A 22,774-nucleotide genomic window follows, 5' to 3' on the forward strand; every position below is an offset into this window, starting at 1 on the left:
AGTTGATGTTACAGTCGTTATGAGCTGCCCCTCTAAATTTTCCAGTCACGTGACAATGATCTCGAACTCTAATATCTGCTAGTTATTTTGTACATATGTGACACAGGGTTGCCTTCTTAAGGGATTGCCAATCATTCCCAGTCATGGTCATGGGTTCGCAATGCTTAAATTTCTGTTCGATATTGTCTTGTTCTTGTACCATACACTCCACAAATTTATCAGCAGCATCAGCACCTCGATAAACTACTGGTTCATTTGATGTTTCATGTGTCAGACCTACCACTTTGTAAGCAAAGCCACATGGTATGTGTTTTGTAGTCTTTTTCGTTTTTGACCCATCCTCGTTGTTATCCAGGATTGTTTTTTGAAGACATTCAAAATCTGCATATATGATATAAGGTACCTTTAGCTGTTTACGAATGTCTTTATAATGTAACCACTTATTGTCTCCAGCGAGAAGTTCAATTTTTTTGGGGTCCGTGGGTCTGGCAGTATGGTAGATGGTTGCTTAAAAGTTTTTCTTTGGTAAATCCGTGTAAGCAGTATGGACAGTGAAAATGTCGTGCAGGATGGCTATGCTGGTCCCCCAATAATCGATTGAGATCCTTAATCAAGCAGAAATGTGATTTTTTGCTATCTGATATCATGAGTAGATTGACATGTTGTTCGAATCGATGTTTTGAAATATGTATAGGGAATACTTCGTCTTTGTTAAACCCAAACACGTTGATAGATATTTCATTCTGCTTTTCAAACTTTGGTATGTCGGCTAATTTCACAGGAAACATGATGTTATCAAACTTTAAGCTGCTTGTGTGATCCTTGTATTTCCATACCCGCTCTCTGTGACATTTCGCTGGGTGAATTGCTGCTAAAATCGACCACATGAAGCATTTGTTGTCCTTGTTTTTCACATTAATTATGGCATGTTTAGATCTGAGTTTGATTGGAAGTAGAATGTAACTTGAGCCTTTTAAAGGTCTGTAGCGTGCCATGTGTATGGTCAAATTCATCACTTTATCCACCGTCCAATTACTTCGTTGTCGCTGATACTCAATGAATGATGTATACATTTTTTTTTTATAGATTCCTTTAATCCTTCATCTACAATGTATATCCTCAAATTTAAAACTGGTTTGACATCTCCCGCGGAAATGAGGTTCTGCTGTTTCTATTGCATCTTCTTTTCGTCTGCGCATTTTATTCTTCATGGATAAATACCATTTTAATCCACCTCTTTCTTTGATTTTACGCTTGATAACATCTTTAACATCATCATATTTGCTTTTCAGGAATGTCATCGGATCGAATTTATTCAATCCGTTTGCCTCAATAGTATGTGTTTCTACGGTTCTATTTAGTGCTTTGAAATTGCATGTGTCAAACTCTTTTTTCGTATTCGCAATAACATTAGTATTACCACCTCCTTTTTGTTGTGACTCGTGCATTTGTATATGACGTAGATAGTTGTCGCGTCTGTTAAACGATACATCACACAATTTACACACAATATTTTCTCCAGTGTGAACCGTCCTCTTGTGTCGATATAAATTAGATTTCTTGCTGAATATTTGTCTGCATACATAGCAAGTATATGTCTTTGTATGCGTTACTTCCATTTTTCTTTTCTTTTTTCGCCTCCCAACAATCTGAAAAGTAATTAGCTAAATATTGTTAAAGTACTTTTATTTTTATTATTATCATTAATCATTATATGATACGGACAACCAGTCATAATTCATATCAAAGGAGTCTATCGCCACTGGTACTCGCCCACGGGTCGGAAACACGACTCCTCAGTCTACCGACCGTATGGGTTCTTGATACTGATATGAATAACGATCTGATTGATATTCAAGAATGTTTGACTAAAGCTTTCGCCAAAGTAGTCACCGCCCGTCAACATTTCCATCACTGGAAACAGAGCTGCTCTCGCAGTTAAGCAAGACTGCAAAGGTTTTGGTCGGAGAGGTCTTCCTGACTATAGCGGGGCATGCCACATGACACTTCCTCTCCATTGTTAGCTAAATGACACTGCCCTAAGTCAGTACACGATACCAGTGCAGGAGACTACTTCAAACTTTCGAGAACTCAAAATTAAAATAAATCTCCCCCTTTTTTTTCTTCTTAAGAAATATATCTGTCAATTCCATGTATTTGTTATTCGTAAAATTAGTTGGTAATTTAAAAACAAAATTATCAAGATAACTATAATTGTAATAAAAACCACTAGATTATATAGATGATTATTAGGTGTACCATACCTTTAAATCCTTAGGATACTGAGAATGTTAACTTGATTTGACTTTTAGAATGTCTTCGATAAGACTGACCGAGCCCCGCAATTCTCATCGGTTTATATAGCAGAAATTTCCTGAATTGTTGAAATTCCGTAATTTACGTAATCTGATTGGTCAATTTCGAATCCGGCAAATTTTTTCGATCGATAATCAGTTCAGTCTAATTTACCTGTTGGAGCGATCAGACGTTATTTTCTTTGCTAGCAAGGCAAATTTATTTTTGCAGACTGATTTTGATGTAATACAAAATAACTTGAAATAAAAGCATCTTTTAATGAATAAGTCTGTCAAAAATTAATATTACTTAAAAGTTTCAGTACATTCTAATAAAATAAAAGGTTGAAATAATCATTATTTGATAAGAACTACTTGACATGTTTACATTAATGGTCATTCACCCATGTACTTAATCACACCAGGTTATTGAGGTCAACAGAAACTGTTGAAATGTCTTGTTTATCAGTTTGGCATTTTATAGTAAAAGGATTTCAGTAATAAAGGGTATATGATCGAGGAAATAATAAAATAAGTTTTCAATTTATACTATTGAATTTTTGATAAACGGAGGGATGATAGTTTGATATTAAACAAAAGACGTATTGTAACAGTAAGTATCATCGAACACATTAAAATAAATTACTTTATAAATCTAATGTTTACTATATTTTCAACATGACGACTAATTTAAATCCGATTTTGACAAGTCTAAACTTGATAATATAGTACGACAAAGACAAGTTAACGCACGCCTTCATTGATTTAGCAATTATATTATAAATACTTAAAAAAATAAAATTCCCCATTATTATTAAGATATATTATACTAATTAGTGTCAATCATAATAACGATTTAATGATTTCAAAGGGTCAAAAGACAACAAGAAATTTTGTACACTAATTCAATATGGCGGATTTATTGACACGTATCAAACGTGTTAAAGGTCACTACGTACAAGAATGGACAAGTTTAAACACGCTTTCAATATTGATTTAATAATCACAGATAATAGCCGTAGGTGAATAAATATTATGTAATATCAGAGATATTATATTCTGTTAATACACATTAAGGTGGGGTTTTCCTGTATATCTATTAATAGACTGGGGATTTTCATCAATTAAATTTAAAGAAAAAACACTGTATACACTTATCCATAAATAAAAACAAAACGTAATTAGTAACACTTTATAATGACCTTATCTAAAGCAATTAATTTAATTAATTAGTGTCGTAATACCTAAAACATGACGTCATAGAAATTCATTAATGAGTGTCGTAATACTTAATGATGACGTCAGAGGGTATCCTCACTGGGTATCCTCATGGGTATCCTCTCCCATAGGGTTAACATTAGAAAAAGTGGCCCAGAACCCCCTCTTCCCCTACTACTTATATATTTGTCTATTACTGCTCTTTTGCATAAATTTTCTACAATTTTCTTTACTTTATTTCATTTTACTGTTTAAGATCTTTATCTTTTGCTTTGTAAGTATCGATCGTTGTTCTTTAATTATTTTTCGACCACTTATTTATAGTCTTTTGTGTTCATTATAACAAGGCCAGGGTATTTATCGCACGGACGTATCACGAAGCTTATATCAAATAACAGTGCTCGCATTGCTTTTTCTTCTTATACAGATATATTCATTTTAAATTTTCGGCTCAAATATATATATATATATATATATATATATATATATATATGTCTCAAATGCATATTTAAGTAGCAAATGAGAAAAAAACAACCGTGCTACATAAGCAAAGGTCTAGTGAGTGAATACATGGTTTCACTGTCCTAAAATTAGGTCATTTGCCAACGTCTTTTAGGTGCAGTCTTTATCAGATTTTGGAAGTCAATTTCTAGAGACTTTCCAATAACCTTTGTAACCTTACGTAAAATTACATTACTGTTGGAATTGAAATTCTTCGCTGTATGTTAACCATAAAGCACACGAGGTAAGTTGGTGGCAAACATTTTATAATGTGCATATAGTATTACGTCGAATCAGCTTAATGTTTAACGACAACTAAAATTAACAGGGAATATTTGGAAAAGATTTATATGACTTTTATTCGGGCAATTTTGGAGTATTCATCAGAAGTATGGGGTAACTGTAGACAAGTAAATTCTGATCGGTTGGAAAATAAGCGTCTGACGGGAGGTTAAAAAAATAGGTATGTTTTATAAGATTATTAATAATCAAGCGCCAGATTATTTACACGATATGGTTCCGGTTTTTGTATCAGATATTAGTAATTATAATTTGCGTAACAGTCAAAATATTACTATTCCCGTAAATCGTTTATCAGCTGATCAACAGTCGTGATTTCTGTCATTTATAGCATTGTGGAATACTGTAGACTTGAGTATAAGACAGATTCCTACATTTTCCCTTTTTAAATTAAATTTGCATAAACTATACTATAGAAATAATAAACCTCTGAGATATGGTCCTTGGGGTGATAGTTTGTATTCAGTTTTATACACAAGGCTGCGAATCAGATGAAGCGCACTGCATGCTGACCTGTTCAAAGTAAATTTGATACAAAATGGAAATTGTCCATGCGGTTTTAATAATGAAAATGTTGAACACTACCTATTATTAATTTTTCAACTCAGAAAATCTGATGTTTAACGAAATTAATGTCTTTATTGTCAATATAACTATCGATTTGTTATTATTTGATGATAATGTTTTAAGAAATAAGAAAATGATAATATTTGTTTATCTGTTCAAAAGTATATAAAAATACAAAACGTTTTTCTCTGCTTAAACAACCTTAATTCTGAATTAACAACACATGTGATTAAAGATATTTTTATATACATGTAATAGCAATACTCGAATGATCTTGATGAATAACTACTGTTATAAATTTTAAGTTTTTAATAACGATTCAATGAATTTTAACGAAAGAATATAATATTAAATTTCAAATCTTTACTTACCATTGTGTAGTTGAAATCTTTTCCTTTTTTGCATTATATAGTAAGATCCCACGCATTATTATGAGAAACACACAGACACTTTATGTTATGTCTATACAAAAAAGGATTTGCGCATAGGTAATTCCACACAAATAATTCGGTGTGTTCGTGTTTATTTATACTGTAAAAAGGTGCACTCGATTAAAATCCATTGATTCGCTTCAAAAAGTTTCCTTTTGTTGTCATGTCTTTATTCTTAAATTATGTGTTGGTATGAAATATTTGATGTGTTCATTAATTAATGTGTATATTTTGTATTGTTTCGGAGAAGACGTTACTAAGTTGTAAAACTTGTGTCTGATCCTTTTGTCATTTTGAACAATAAAATATATTTAAATTAAATTAAGTAAAACGTATTCATGATACTCGTACTGGTTCTGCAAAACAAAGGGATAATTCAGGGACTCAGATCATACAAATGATACATCAGATCACATCATACACATAGTTCCGAACTTGCTGGAAAACTAAATACTTTTTAACCCTTTTTTGCAATGTGCAATAAGAGTTTTCAACACAGTTCAACACAGATTTGGTTTTAACACTGTACAACAGAGGTTTGGTTTCAACACTGTACAGAGTGAGGTGTTCAATGTTGTAAAAAGTGTTGTTTAACGCTGTATAAAAGCGGTTTTCAACGTTGTACAAAAGACTTGTGTAACGCTGTACAAAACATTTGCTTTACGCTGTATTTAAAGGATTATAAATACAGTATTAAAATGGATATATTTAGGCTAGAGAATATTAACCAATAAGAGAAAAAAAATCCATTAGATGCTCATTTCCCTTAAACATAACAGAGTGCATACAATAAATGGAGGTTTGGCTATATATTGATATACCAGCAGTAGAACAACGATAAAACATCTTCAGATCAGCAACAGATTTTCAAAAATAAACAATTGTGTATGATAAAATCAAAAATCAAAGAGAAGTGTATTCCACATCCTTCAAGTGTTTCGAATGATTACTACAGCTTTAATCGGAAGACTGATCACTGGATAATTCGAAAACTTAACTGAGTTGCAAATATCTTATATGATGGTGTTCATTTGGTTGAAACGTTCCATGATAAGGAAGTTGAAAATAATATACACAACTTTGGTACACCCCAATTTTACTAATTTACCATATATTTGTTTCATAACGAAAGGAATAACTCAATATGCATCTAGCTTGAACTAGTTTTTTCTTGCTACTGTGCATTTCAATATGGAAATACTTAAATGACACCCTATTGAAATTTGAAATTTTGGAATGTATTGCGCATTGGATATTACTTCAAACTGTATACTAGAACCTTGTGAAAGTGTAAGATACAATTCTATTCGTAGAAAATATTTTGAAAAAATAAGGTTCTAACTTATTTGTAATTGGTGTCATTTGCAGGGATGTATCACGTTCTAGCAATTCTGGTATTTACACTTCATATAAGTAAAACTGGTAAGTATCATGAAATAACTTTATGATTGAACAGAACATAACGGTAAGATCATTAGTTTAATCATATATTAAATTCTCCTTTATATTGCATATAAAACTCGCCTAACGTTTTGAAATAAAATAATATAAATATATAAAATAAAAACCTTTAAAAAGTATCATCTGTCCATTAAATGTTGCTTGCAAAGTGAATTGGTCATACGGGTTATATAAGTATATGTTTAAGACTGCTTGTTTTCTAGATTGTGGAAGAACATGCTTGTCTTGTAGTGACGTCAAAAGTGTAGGTGATTGTTCAGATGTAGAAGTATGTGCAGATGATGAGGTAAATATTCATGAAATGCTAGGAATTAAATACATGTACGTAAATTAAATAGTAAACCCAATACAAAAAAAAAAGGTTCTTTTCAATATAAACTTATCATCCTGTTATACTCTATAACACTTGTCTATAAAAGTACTGAACAATCTTTAAAATCCTAAAATATTATGATAGATAGCAAATATTTTTTAACAAATAATGCAAAAATTGCATGTTTTGCAATATATTTTTCATGAAAATTATCAAACACATACAGGTTCAACAAAATAATAAAAGATATATTGCTCTTTACAAAAACTTGATTGTAAATTATTAAGTTGATACAAATTTTCGGGTTGAAAAAAAACCAAATAGCTGTTTCATAACGACACAACTAACTTTATTGTGATTTGTCGTTAAACAACTTGTTTCAAGATTTGCATTATTTGAACTTAAAAACAGGCATACATGAAATCTTAAACAATAAGTTTAATTTTTAATTAACAAAAAGTCGCATGCATAAGGCACTTGACTGTTTTAGTTTATTTATCCAAGTCAATCTCACTTGAAGAACGTACCTGATTTATTAAATTTTTCAAAGAATAATAATTAACTAATAAATCTGTTGCAGAAGATATTGATTATCTCCTAAACAAAATATATTAAAAATAAAATCTTGCCCATATAAAACAGGTTAAAGTTTACATACTGATCAACAGTATTAAAGCTTCTTTTGTAATAACGACCTTTTAGTTGCCACAAAGCAATTGATTTTTTTATAATGCAAGTTGACGTGAAAGACGACTCAAACAAATGTTGGGCCACAAACATAAATAAAATCTAGTGAATAGTATGTTGCATTAATTATAAAGTATTTTATTTTGTTATTTACTTTTAAAACAGCTAAAACAAAAATGAATTGGTAACATAAAACTGTAAGACTTTGACACATGTGCACACAAGTAATACAAATGTATCAAGCTGATTAAATGTTAAATAGGACGGTCAATTTCCTTTATTTGTCTCGTTATCTTGGTTTTCATTTACTTGTTTTGCAAGCCTTAAACAATTGTATTTTATTAAGTTATATCTAAGAATAAATTGAGTGTGATAGTCCTCGTCTGTCTAAGGCACCATCTTATGAAAAGACTTTGAAAGCTCCAACGAAAAGCGCATGTATATACTAAAATTGTATTAGAAAGGTTATGGAAACCCACATCTTTTCTAAACAAATGCTGATTTTTAAAATATCTATATGTCAATAATCCATGGGGCTAACTTATTTTAAACAGGTTTGCTTTACACATAAATACATCACAAGAACTATGGAAGTGTCTTATGATTATGGATGTACTGTTCATCAGGTGAGAATATTATTTGGATGGTGAATGGGAAAAGGTTATATTTAAAAAAAAAACATATACTGGTTGAATATTATGACTAGTAAAGACATTTTGAATAGGAAACTGACTTTAACTATATCAAGCAATATTTGGTGTATAGTGTTGCATGCGTATGAAATACAAATAAGCCAGTATTTAATAAATACAAAAAAATATCGACAAAGAATTTAAGATCTTTTTTTAATATATGAAAAACTTATGTTAAACTGACAGTGTGTTGACAGGTTTATTCAACGTTGTATCGATGTTATCATCAGAGATCAAGTTGTTTATATTCTTTCAGTTTTGTTCATCATTTAATTCTCCATCGGTGATTGGAAAACGTCGAGCAGGTCATCATTTGGTTTGTCAAACTTGCTGCAACATGTCAAATATTTGCAACATCAAAAGTTCATGTGTCAACGTCAGTGAATGTTCTCCAAGTTCCGTTGTAGCACCAGGTATTAATTTGTAATTTTTTGGTTTTGGGACAGGTTTATGGTAGCGTTTTAGAGTTTTATCGCCATGACAAATTTGATTTAAGATTTTTCTACGATTAAACAAAAATTCAAATCACATGCATTATTTGTTTATTGGCGTCAAAATTGCTAACAACACCAATGTGTAACACTGAATGTCTAAATATCTTTATCCTTTTAAATATCTTAATCTATTATCGATTTTCTTGCTATTTATTTCAGATTCGTCATCTTCTTACGATGAAGTTATGTGTCCTCGCCCCAATATTTCATCGTCATAAACTGTTAAGATTAAAGTCTCTTTTCAACCATTCTACGTTGTTTGGGTTTTTTTTTTTTGTGTGTTATTTGGTTATTCATTACCGTCATGATTTGAAGAATGTAAATAGAGGATTATGTTTCCAGTATTTATTTTACTGCTAAATTTCATTTTATTAACACTTTATTCATATATGGCTATTTCCATGTATTTTAACATAGCAAGTGACTTAAACGCAGTATTATAATTAATACTTTACACTTTACTCGAACAAATAATAATCATCATATACGTATAAGTTCACCATCATAACATCAATAACGAATTGGTGGACATTTTAAAAAAAACATGCCATGTTCATATATCTAAATGTAGATCTAGGTATAAATTTGTTTTACTGCAGATAGATACAAATAACCGATCTACAGTTCCACTAGTATCGGGAAATATGTTGCATAATTGAAATATTTTTATGAACCTTTCCGCTCGATAACAAAAGGAGTTAATGTTATGGTTTACACATTGTTCGCTGCTTTCATTAATCAAAAGTTTGAAATCATTTGGTTGGTTATCATTGAAATTTTCATAATGGAATTATCAATACACTTAGCTATTTTATAAGAAGCAAGAAAACAACCACGGAGATTATCTTTATAAAAAGACAAAAAAAAAAGCACATATCTTATTGTATATTATTCAAAAGTGTATCGTTTATTTTTATTAGTATTCAAACAACCTGGATCTCTTCATAAACCTTTCGAAATTAAATTTTTTTTCACAAACTGAACGTTCAAAAATTCACAGCGACCAATGCTTTTTATAAGGATTTTAAATGGTTTTATTGGAATTTCTCAAAAACAACTTTGATGTGTGTCCCTCACTTTTAGTTTGTAACCCAGAGTAGTTTACTCTCAATCGATGACTTTCCTTTCGAACAGCAATATAATACTTTTCCTTTACTTAATATGAATACTGTTTAAAGTAATGGAGGCAGTTAACGGTTTATAGATGTCACAGACTCGTAGGAAACAACATTATAACAGCGGAAGACCAAATGTTGAAATACGTCTAGTTTCTCTCCACCTATATACAAAGAACAATCATCCTGATTTATTTTATTTAAATTTCTTTCAGAAGATATGCTGAATATGGATATCAATTGAGCTTAGATAATATTGTTATAACGCGATAAGCACTGCATTATGGCATAACGACGCCAATATATTATGCAATATCACAACTTTGTAAATAACGAACAACGTTTACAACGAAGATACAAAGAATACATAGTAAACCAGATCGATGTCTGACAACCCGATGGTAAGAGGATAAAAACCCTATTCTTCAAATTAAACCATAAAGAAATTAAAAAAAATCACGCAAATTCGAGATTAGCAGATATGCTTTGGAAAGGGGAGAAATGGTGTGTTGTAATATATTGCTTCATTCTAATCCTGCATAAATTCAAAACTTTGCCCTAAGCCGGTTTTTAGAAAATTATTATGGGTAAATTTTCTCAAATTGATTGTTTCAGTTATGTTAAATGTGAAGAATTTTGTTTCTTATAGATAGCAAATTACCAAGAGAATGTGACGATTTGTCATACGGTTCATCAGGAGTTTATACCATTTATCCTGATGGTATGAATGCAGTTCAGGTTTATTGCATTATGGCCAACAATGAAATGTGGACAGTAAGTTTTCTGAAGAATCGTTCGCATTAATGTTAGGACTTTCATAACTTATAAAGTCAATTCAAAGTTATCAGAACAAAGTAAAGTATGAATAAAAAGAGTTGTGGGTTATACATTAATGCAATACAAAAAACAATCATTTAAATACCAGGCTTAACCGGTTGTACTGCAGACGTAGGTTTCGTTTTCAAAAGACTCATAAGTGACACTGGATTCATAAAGTTTTTCGAGAACAAATAAAGTACGACGTTGCGGAAAATTAATGAGCGTATTCTAAAGATGTCAACAGACTTCTAGAAGTCAATATAATCTTCAACTGGTGTCTTTACAATAATTCAAGCTCTATCGAAATTTTGAAAAAAAATCACAGAAACAGGCAAACTTCTCGCACTGACGCACTTTTATATAAAAAATACCAACAACAAAAAGCTTGGACATGCTACAAATACTTAATTGGTTTTTAACTTAGATCAGACGCATGCAAATGTTGAAGTGTTTAACTAGTCAACATTTTAACTCTTGAATCACGATCAGTATATTGATAAAACGACTTACTAAAATAAAAGTAAAGCAATCACAATTGCGGTATATTAGATAATAAAAGCTATTGTTGTGCTACTGTTACGTGTTGTCCTATGTCGTTTAACAGGTTCGTTTTTTTTTGTGTATATTCTGTCCTCAATGCTTTTGCATTTATTTGTACTATATGCATGTCATATATAAGGAGCATTCGGCTGATGTCTGCTTTATGGTCGGGTTATTGTCTCTTTGACAAATTCCCCATTTCCATTCTAAATTTTATGTCATGTTATGTTATCATAGTGTTATATTAAATATTGCCATAAAAGCTAAAGGTCAAATTTTGATAAATAATAGTTACATATAGTTGATAGTTTTAGTTCGTTACCCCGATTTTGTTTTTTGTCCATGGATTTATGAGTTTGAACAGCGGTATACTACTGTCACCTTTATTTATCCCACCAGTTGTTTCTTAATATGTCCTATACCAAGTCAGGAAAATTACAAGTATTATCTAATAGTTCGTTTCAGTGTGTGTTTTACATTGTTGTGTTGTTTGTTTTTTTTTTTTGGCACTTCAGTGTTTTTGTTGTTTCGTTGATTTCCTCTTATAGTTGATGAGTTCCCCTCAGTGTGTATTTGTTACCCGGATTTGTTTTCTCTCAAACAATTTATGACTTTCAAACAGCGATATACTATTGCATTTATTTTTACATATATTTGATAGACGATTTTATACGACAACTCCATACCCAGTAGACGAATGCATCATTTTGTGCAATGTAAAATTTTTGCAAACTATTGAATGCGAATTATAATGATTGATCAAAAATACTATAATACTTATCTTTGATAAATCTTTTACTCGCTTTTTGATTTGAGCGTTATTGGGGAGTCTTTTGAAGATGCAAATATAAAATTTCAATCCAGATATCTATGATGAGTTTATTGACATGGCTGAGCTAAGAAATTAATGAATGTGCTACCGTTATCAACAGTATAATCACGAGAAGACGAATACATGACGAAACTCTAATAATTTAAATTACTTAAATTCTTTCTTCATAATTTAACAGGAAAGTATTTCATATTGATTATATTTAAAGAGTATAACAGTTTAAATATCTACTGTATGCTTAAATATGTGATGAGCTTCATCAAGTGTGTACCTTATTTGTCAGTGTGTGATAAGAATTTCAAGATTTTTATTGATAATTATAATAGCAGACTGTAACAAGGACTTCATATCAGATTGACCTTTTTTAAATTTTTAGGTGAAGAATATTAAATTTTAATTATTTAACTATTAATTTAGATTTTGTGATGCTTTTCTCCATTGTATTATTGCTCTATATACTGTTACATATCCAACACAGCTTTTAACCCTTGATAAAAAGGGTTGTTATGTCCAGACGCTTTTCGTGCTCTCTGTCCATGCTGTCTGATTTTAAGGCAAATACGAATGTTTCTTATATCAAGTATTTAAGGAAAAAAACGAAAATGGTAGCATTTCCTTTCGATTTGCATTTTTGAACGTTCAGTAAAGGATTGTCGTTTGCTAAACGTACTTCGGCAAAGAGTCAAAACGCAAAAATATTTAATAGGTTAATGTCTTGCTTAAAACCACGTTATAATACTGTAACTATTATTTATCAAGAGATAAAATGCCTTTTTACATAATAATTACTAGGTAATACAGAAAAGGTTCAACGGTTATGTCAGTTTTGACCGTACGTGGGAGGAATATAAGAGTGGATTTGGTTCTGTTAGTGGAGAGTATTGGCTAGGTAGGTACTTGGGGGTTCCAAAATGTGACCTTTTTATTTTGATGGCCTTAGACGTCAATGCATGTGCGTCCCATCTTCTGATGTAGAGCGTACTTTATGAAACTTATTTAACATTTCGTGCCAATTGGAACATGTGTTCGACAGTACTTAAAAGTTATACAAAAGAGTTAATCGCTTTTGGTGAAATAAAATTGTTTGAATAGACCGCTTTGAAATACAATTAATGATCAGCGGTTTCCTCCTGAACATGATCGGCAACTGTGAAACCACAATTTTGCTAACACATATATTTAGATACAAATTATAACTTGATACAGCTGCTAAATTATGACTTTTCATTTCAGGTAACGACAATATTTATCAAATATCCACATCAACTAGTCATATGTTATCGATTTATATGGAAGACTTTACCGGAAAATTTGCATATGCAAATTACTCTGTCTTCGATATAGGTGACGAGCATAGAAAGTATCAACTAAGGATTGATGGGTTCACTGGAACATCTGGTTTAAGTATGTATTAAGTCTTCCTTAATTTCCACAATTAAATGTATTTGAAAGTGACGAATGCATTACTTTCTGGCACAATTGGTTTGTATCGAGTCTGTCCCAAGTCAGGAGCCTCTGGCCTTTGTTAGTCTTGTATTATTTTAATTTTAGTTTCTTGAATACAATTTGAAAATTAGTATGGCGTTCATTATCACTGAACTAGTATATATTTGTTTAGGGGCCAGCTGAAGGACGACTTCGGGTGCGGGAATTTCTCGCTACATTGAAGACCTGTTGGTGCCCTTCTGCTGCTGTTGTTTTTTTTTTTTTTTTTTTTTTTTTTCTATGGTCGGGTTGTTGTCTCTTTGGCACATTCCCCATTTCCATTCTTAATTTTATTTCTTCATTTGTTTTATCATTTTCTAAATTCGACAGTTTAATTTAATTTTGAAATATTGTACGTTTGAAATAAAACTTTGTCATACTTTTCAACAGCCTTGGCAAAATCGATAAATCGACGAATAGTCTTTCTTTAACCTTTTAATTTATTTTGATAACATGAAAAGCAAAGGTAGCAGTATATGAAATAAAACATCTTATCTTCGGTGATGGGACAGTTTCCTTTACACTACTTACAAGACCTTTAAATGTAGAATTAGTTAAGTGATACACAACAAAAACAAAAAGATACAGACGGATACTTTGTTTGTTTTGTTGGGTTGGTTTTTTTTGTTTTTTTTTTTTTGGGGGGGGGGGGGGGGGGGATTTTATATTAAAAAAATATTTCGTGCTAACAAAATAGTGACTTGAACGGTTGACAGTTATGTGTTATGTTACTGTAGTTTTCACAAAGCCATAGTGCACGCTGACATCCAGTTGAAGTTGAATAAAAAGTATGGAACTCTCCTTTAGGGAATTTATAAAGAGCCAAGTTGGTGTATTTGAAATGTTAACATCTGTTACATCTACATTCTTTAAAGGTTTAATGTAGGTTCATAATGAAGGATTTTATGCTTCTTATATACGTTTTTTCTTAAATATAGTATAGAGCTTCCAGATATTTATGATGACTTAAATTAAAGACAGTTTTTGAAAAATGCAGTCGATTGTAGTTGGTGAAAATACGTGCGGATCTTTTTTGTGACAGTCGTTTGAGAAAAAAATTATACAAATGGGTTATGATTTCATGAAAAATGGGCATTTTAGTAAACTGTTTTATATTCAGGGGTGTTTGAATGACCATTTGTCTATATGTTTTGTCAAATATATTTATTACATAATCTCGCTTCATATTCTATATTTTTTTATATATATTTAAACTACAGTTCGATATTTTAACATTAAGCACTCGCAGAACTAAAAACTTCAATATCAGTCAAGTGAAATACCTTTCTAATCAGACACAATAACAAGGTTGGTGTGTTTGAATAACACGTTTTTTTCTGAAAACACTTGATGACAGATTTTACCAATGGATCTTACATTAACTTCTAGTGTAATTCGTCTCCAACCTTTTAAAAAGACTTTTTTGTGTTGTTGTGCCTGGGAGAGTCCCTGTAAAACCAAACAGACAGTCGATTCTAGTGGACTATAATGGTCTAAAAGTACATTAAACGATGCTTAATACATATACCTAGTAAACACATTTAGGAAAAAAGGAATGTAACGATGTTTTGTGGATAAATTTATCGGCTTCAATCTTTATGATTAAAATATGCTGTGTCGTAATGAGAAGATAATTTTGACAAAGCAGAATCATGACAGAGTAACGTTTGGTTAAAAATATATACACACGCCTGGTACACCTCCAAATGCTAAAGCGAGGAAAATTTTTACTGGCACGTCCTGTTTAGGTCGATTTTTCTTCAATTTATTGCCAATCTGTAATTTTTTTATTAAATAGTATAGTAATAATAAAAATAATATCTTTATTTAATTAAACCAATTTTCAATAAGGCTCTCTACATACAATATCAACTACATGAATAAAACATGATTAATCTACTTATATACACATGTAAACAATAGATGTATATATTAAACAAATTAAGTGCAAGGACACAGTTATCGTCCTTTGGTTTTCGTTGTCTACGAATATAGTACATAGTTTAAACAGTGTATAACTTGCATGTTTTATTTGATACACTTTCCCAATTCATTTCTTGATATTAAATGCATGAAATATTAAGTAGGGGGATGTAATTACATTATCACGTTTGAAGCTGTCAAACTGAATTTTACATCCCCTTAACACAGAATTGTCAATATTTTGAGTTAGAGCTGGTAGAAGTTTCTATAATTTTGATATTATTTGTCTCCGTGGTAGTACACTACACTGTAAAAATCTTTTTGAGAAAGAGCAGGTGCGATTTTTTTAATTTGAATTTATTGTCTAAAAGAAATGCACTACGAAATAACTGTGTTCTCGGGCCTAATGTCACTTTTTCAGTTAGATTTATAAATGAATAAAAACAATATACCCAGGATTATGTGTAGTACCGATCGGTTTTTTAACTGTTCGGCTATTTCTTTTATGGAAAAAAGATACGAGGATAACAAACAAAAATCCGTCGATCTGTTATTTAGTATAAGAAAAGATGTACATACTTTGTATGATTGAACAAAACAAATTTCATTCCAAGATACATGGTTTATAAAGATAGCCTGTAATGTTTGAGTGACTTTCATTTGTTACTGTATATTATGTTTGTTTTTCTGTGTTGTTGTGTACATATATCAGGCATTTGGTTTCTCATTTGAATTGTTTTACGTTTAATTTTGTTGAGGCCTTGTACATCTTGCTATTAGGTATGGGTTTTCCTTTACTTAAAAGCCATACGACTACATATAGTTAATTACATCTCCGTCATTTTGTCTCCGCTGGATAGTTGTCGCATAGAAAATCAAACTGTATCTTCTAAGATCCTTTTTTATCTCATGTTTTTTACATTTTAAATGATTTTCGGGAAACTGAGTATTATAAGTTTCTCCTTAGTTCTCCATTTATCCGATACACTTTATTCAAATATGTAAGAGGAAATGTGGAATTTGTCAAAGCGACAACAACCCGACCATAGAGCAGATAACAGCCGAAGGCCACCAATGGGTCTTCAATGTAGCGAGAAACCTCCGCCCCCCCCCCCCTGTAGGCTTAAAATATGTGTACTAGTACAGTGATAATGGACGTCATACTAAACTCCGAATTATACACAAGAAACTAAAATTAAAAAATCATACAAGACTAACAAAGGCCAGAGGCTCCTGACTTGGGACAGGCGTAAAATTACGGCGGTGTTAAACATGTTTATGAGATCTCAACCCTCCCCCTATACCTCTAGCCAATGTAGAAAAGTAAACGAATAACAATACGCACATTAAAATTCAGTTCAAGAGAAGTCCGAGTCTAATGTCAGAAGATATAACGAAAGAAAATAAATAAAATGACAATAATACATAAATAACAACAGACTACTAGCAGTTAACTAACATGCCACTCCAGACCTCAATCAAACTGATTGAAAGATTATGGCTTCATCATATGAATATCAGGCACAAATCTTCCCGTTATGTGTATAGTATCATACTATCATCAGATATATGAGAAGAACATAACCCGTGTCATGCCAACAACTGTTTTTTAAATAAATGTGTTTAGTTCCGATTAAAAGACCCTATAAGTGAATCAATATTAAAGCCAAAATATGTAATCTTTAATGACCTGACAACAGTATCGTAACTATATCCCTTCGTAATAAGTCTAAAGGTTTTGTAAGCTTTTGAGGTGAATATTGATATTTTTGTGCTTTGTAAAGAATACTACCATAAATTTAGACTTTTTCAGAGTTAATTCATGATATATTATTGTAATCTCAAACTTTTCTAGCTTCAACCAACAGTCTTTAAAGATAAACATCTCCTTTACTATTCATTTTAAAGCTGTAATATAATCCTTTCTTAATCTAAGTATAATTTTGTTTTGTTATCATCAAATAAAAGAAATATCTCATTAACTGCCAACCAGATGCTCCGCAGGGCGCAGCTTTATACGACCGCAGAAGTTGAACCCTGAGGGCAAGTATGGACACAACATTCAAGCTGGATTCAGCTCTAAATTTGGATTGTGATTAAATAGTTGACACAGCATAGGTTTCGGACACAGAATGAATGTGGTCTAATGAACTTAAAATATTTTGTTTGCCTTTGAGCAATTCACTATGCTGTTGAATATTAATCCTCTCAAAAAAATGTTTGAAGAAATTTTCTTTTTATTTATGAAATCTGAAATGAGAAAAATTTAACTCCCCCCCCCCCCCCCCCCCCATTTTTCTTTCACATCCCCCTTTCCCTTTTTCCAAAACTGATCTCAATTCAAATTTCTAATGGAGTTTGAAACAATAACTACTCATTTAAATACATCATAAAATATTAAAATGTAACAAAAGGTGCTTGTTATCACTGAATGGTAAAGATTGTTTTAATTTATCAGTTGGTAGTAAAAGTGAATATACATTGTTTGTTGTATAAAACAATGATTTAAGTGGATTCAACTACTATTCTGGACAAAGAAAGATAACTCCAATCAATTGCAAATTTCTTGCTATTGCACAATATTGTGCAATTAGATACTTCTTGCTATTGTGCAATACTGTGCAATTGAAAATATTTGCTATCGCACAATACTGTGCAATTGAAGATTTCTTGCTATTGCACAATACTGTGCAATTGAAAATTTCTTGCTATTGTGCAATACTGTGCAATTGAAGATTTCTTGCTATTGCTGAATACTGTGCAATTGAAAATTTCTTGCTATTGCAATATACTTAATATAATAATTTTGAATCCTGTTTTGAACCAACTTAAAAACTGGGCCCATAATCAAAAATCTAAGTACATGTTTAGATTCAGCATATCAAAAAAGCCCAAGAATTCAATTTTTGTTAAAATCAAACTTAGTTTAATTTTGGACCCTTTGGACTTTAATGTAGACCAATTTGAAAACGGGACTAAAAATTAAAGAAACTACATACACAGTTAGATTTGGCATACCAAAGAACCCCAATTATTCAATTTTTGATGAAATCAAACAAAGTTTAATTTTGGACCCCGATTTGGACCAACTTGAAAACTGGGCCAATAATCAAAAATCTAAGTACATTTTTAGATTCAGCATATCAAAGAACCCCAAGGATTCAATTTTTGTTAAAATCAAACTAAGTTTAATTTTGGACCCTTTGGACCTTAATATAGACCAATTTGAAAACGTGACCAAAAATTAAGAATCTACATACACAGTTAGATTCGGCATATCAAAGAAACTCAATTATTCAATTTTTGATGAAATCAAACAAAGTTCAATTTTGGACCCTTTGGGCCCCTTATTCCTAAACTGTTTGGACCAAAACTCCCAAAATCAAACCCAACCTTCCTTTAGTGATCATAAACCTTGTGTTTAAATTTCATAGATTTCTATTTACTTATACTAAAGTTATGGTGCGAAAACCAAGAATAATGCTTACTTGGGCCCCTTTTTGGCCCTTAATTCCTAAACTGTTAAGCCCTCAACTCCCAAAATCAATCCCAACCTTCCTTTTGTGGTCATAAACCTTGTGAATAAATTTCATTGATTTCTATTTTCTTATACTTAAGTTATTGTGTGAAAACCAAGAATAATGCTTATTTGGGCCCTTTTTGGCCCCTAATTCCTAAACTGTTTGAACTAAAACTCCCAAAATCAATCCCAACCTTCCTTTTGTGGTCATAAACCTTGTGTCAATATTTCATAGATTTCTATTTACTTAAACTAAAGTTATAGTGCGAAAACCAAGAAATTGCTTATTTGGGCCCTTTTTGGCCCCTATTTCCTAAAATGTTGGGACCAAAACTCCCAAAATCAATCCCAACCTTCCTTTTGTGGTCATAAACCTTATGTTAAAATTTCATAGATTTCTATTCACTTTTACTAAAGTTACAGTGCGAAAACAAAAAGTATTCGGACGACGACGACGACGACGCAAGACGACGACGCCAACGTGATACCAATATACGACCAAAAATTTTTTAAATTTTGCGGTCGTATAAAAACGTGCTCTCCCGACTTGGATGAAAATAGCACATTCATTTCAAATGGTAACAAAAATTTGTTTTCATCCTTTTGATTGACCATGTACAATCTGCAAAACCATGACTCAGATTTTTTTATATGCCTCCGATTAGAAGATATATTGATTCAACTGCTTTGTGCCAAACCTCATTTCAGCTTTCATCTTTAGGGGCCTATAAGTTCATTCAGAAACAAATTATCCCGAAACTGGGACATGTTTTTGTAGAAAACTGAACAGAATAAAGATGCACTACTGAATGCATATGTACTTATTCAATATTTGAGCTTCTATATTTAACTGTACTATGTATTTTATTTTGTATGTATTTTTGTCCGTTTTCTATTTGTATTAATAGTTTTTGAAGACCTCATTGAAGATTAACATGTAATTGTAAATGTGTTCCCTTCGTTAGATAAAGAATTTTATTATTATTATTATTAAAATACTCCCTTTAATCACATATATCAAAACCAAACCAAAGGGGGCGCCTAAAGATTCTATTTCAATTTGTTTTATGGCAATTCCCATGAAAAATTGTTTTGAAAATAACCTAAAAACAGAATATCCCTCTGTGAACCCCTTTAAGTACAACATAAATATAAACATTCCTCTGGGAACACCCCAGGAGTGTTCTGATACTATTATGTTATCATTAGAACAACACAGTGTGTATCTTTCATTCACTTAATCTGTAAATTTTTTGATGCTTATCAGGTGTGAAAATCAATTGTATTGTTTCTTTAAATATAATTATGTATGTAAAACTATTGTATAAACTCATTTGATATTTTCCCTGGTCAAGTGAGGCTGTTAAATTACAGGGGCCCCTAAGTATGCGACCAGGGCTACTTAGGTATTTATATATCAGGAATTGATTGAATAAATTTTTTTTTTTAAAATCTGTAAATTTTGCATTATTTGTGCACTGTTTATCCCTCAACAACACGAATTAAGCATATGGCAAGAATATTTCTAATACTAACTACTGTCCTCTACAAAAAAGATCTGATACTTCTTTAATATTATAGTACTATTCTTAATAAATTACTTTTATCCAGGTGACTTGTCTAGAATAAGGATTGTTGCTGGTGTCAGATTCAGATACAATTTTTTGGCCATAGTAAGAATATTTTCAGAGGCTTTCAAAATTTTGTCTAATTTACTTTTACACATTTATATCTATCTATATAAATATTCACTTTAGATTTTATCACATCTACATTTGTTTCTATAAAATTTTCTTTGTTTACCTTCCTTTAATCTTTAATATGTAAATAAAGTTAGATTGACATTGCAACACACACAATAAAATAGCATTATTTTTTCTTGTAATCAGAGATTAACAGTATTGTAGTGCTACCATAAAGAGAAAAGAGAGAATACAAAAAACTCAGGTCTTTGTAATAATAGTAGCTGTTTTTAGTACATTGACACGCCTCGTTCAAATCAATGTAATATATCAAAGTATTATTTATCACAAAAATAACAATAAACATGATGTCAAGAATAATTACTTATTTTAAATCAAATGAAAAACAATTCTTAGATAAGAACGAGTTTATATTGTATGTATTTAAATCTTAACGATTTATTTATAGATATGTTTATTTTTTTTAGTTGATTATTTACCAGGCCGGCACAACACATATATGTTTTCTACCAAAGACCAAGACAATGACATTTATGCTCAATTTAACTGTGCTGTCAAACAAGGTGGTAATGGAGGATGGTGGTATAGTAACTGTTTCAATGTTAATCTTAATGGACCTTACTTGGCAGGACCTGTACAAAACCGAACAGCTATGATGTGGCTTTATTGGCCAACGACTTATTACTCTCTGAAAAAGTCTACAATGATGATAAAAAGATATTCGAAGAGGCCGTAATCTGAAACAATAAGTCAATTTGAAATAATAAATTTGCTTTATATTTACAAACTTTGCTACCAGTGTTTATAATTAAAAGTAATAAGCTTTTAATAAATAATGTCTTGAGTAAACCTATTGTACAGTAATAAATATACTAATGATAAATTTACTTTCTTTATATAAATTAGTTGAAATAATGTCAACAAAAATTTTACAGACACCATCACCAGTTCATTGGCCATTATGGACTTTCTGCTTCAAAGATGAAATCTGATATGTTCAAATTATCGTTACAACAATCATGTCCTCTTTTCATCTAATGTGAATAAGACCTATCACTGTGTTTGACCATAATTGTTTGTTAATTCAAAGTCTAACTGCACCATGACTGAGAGGGCAGAGCCTCAAAAGTCATCAAACTAATATGAACTGATAGAAATGCAACTTCATAGTATTAAATCACAAATGATTACTCCTGGAGCAATTGTCGCTGTCAGAAAACAATCCCTGTGTAGCAGGCAAGACCAAAAAAATATGTTCCCAAAAAGTGCTGCATAAAATATTATGAAGTTGGTCAAGAAAAACTACAAAAATCAAAGTATTTAAATTTTTTTTATTGAGATTGTCTGCTTCACAATAGACACTCCCCATGTAATTAAAAATTATAGATAGTAAAGCTACAAATACAGTATCAAAAAATTAAAGCAGGCAACTAAAACAAAATCACTTTAACCCTATTGTGTAAGCAAGTTAAATATCTAACAAGTGAAGTCATAGAAATTTTGGCATAATATGAATTATTTTAGTATGGAATTTCATCCACATTTATATATTAATTTTCAAATTATGGAAAATTCATTTTTTTTTATGATCAAACAAAATTAAACAAATTTCTCAAACTACACATATACTAAAATAACAGTCTTATAGCTATAACAATCTCCTAATGATTTTATCAATATAAAACACAAATAATATCAAAAATAGCACCAATGAAATAAATATATTTGTTCCCTTTCATCTCATTTACAACAAACACTAAGATCTACAGATGAGTTTGATTATGAATTTTAATCTTATAAAACATATAAAGATATTGTCAATTCTAAAAGCTGCTACCACATAGCTTTAATAAAGGCTATTCCATTTAAATGTATGTGA

General features: G+C 30.9%; 1 protein-coding gene across 1 annotated transcript; it reads left to right on the forward strand.

Annotated features, from left to right (window-relative positions):
- The first annotated feature begins 4,182 nt into the window (after positions 1–4,182).
- Positions 4,183–21,682, forward strand: LOC139495757 (microfibril-associated glycoprotein 4-like). Its single transcript, XM_071284130.1, has 9 exons — positions 4,183–4,257; positions 6,680–6,733; positions 6,976–7,058; positions 8,327–8,398; positions 8,721–8,877; positions 10,723–10,847; positions 13,057–13,153; positions 13,498–13,668; positions 21,363–21,682. The coding sequence occupies exons 2-9, from the start codon at positions 6,682–6,684 to the stop codon at positions 21,629–21,631; spliced, it is 1,026 nt and encodes a 341-aa protein (XP_071140231.1). The 5' UTR covers positions 4,183–4,257; positions 6,680–6,681; the 3' UTR covers positions 21,632–21,682.
- The last annotated feature ends 1,092 nt before the right edge of the window (positions 21,683–22,774 follow it).

This window comes from Mytilus edulis, chromosome 11 (genome assembly GCF_963676685.1).
Source record: "Mytilus edulis chromosome 11, xbMytEdul2.2, whole genome shotgun sequence".
Lineage (NCBI taxonomy): Eukaryota > Metazoa > Mollusca > Bivalvia > Mytilida > Mytilidae > Mytilus > Mytilus edulis.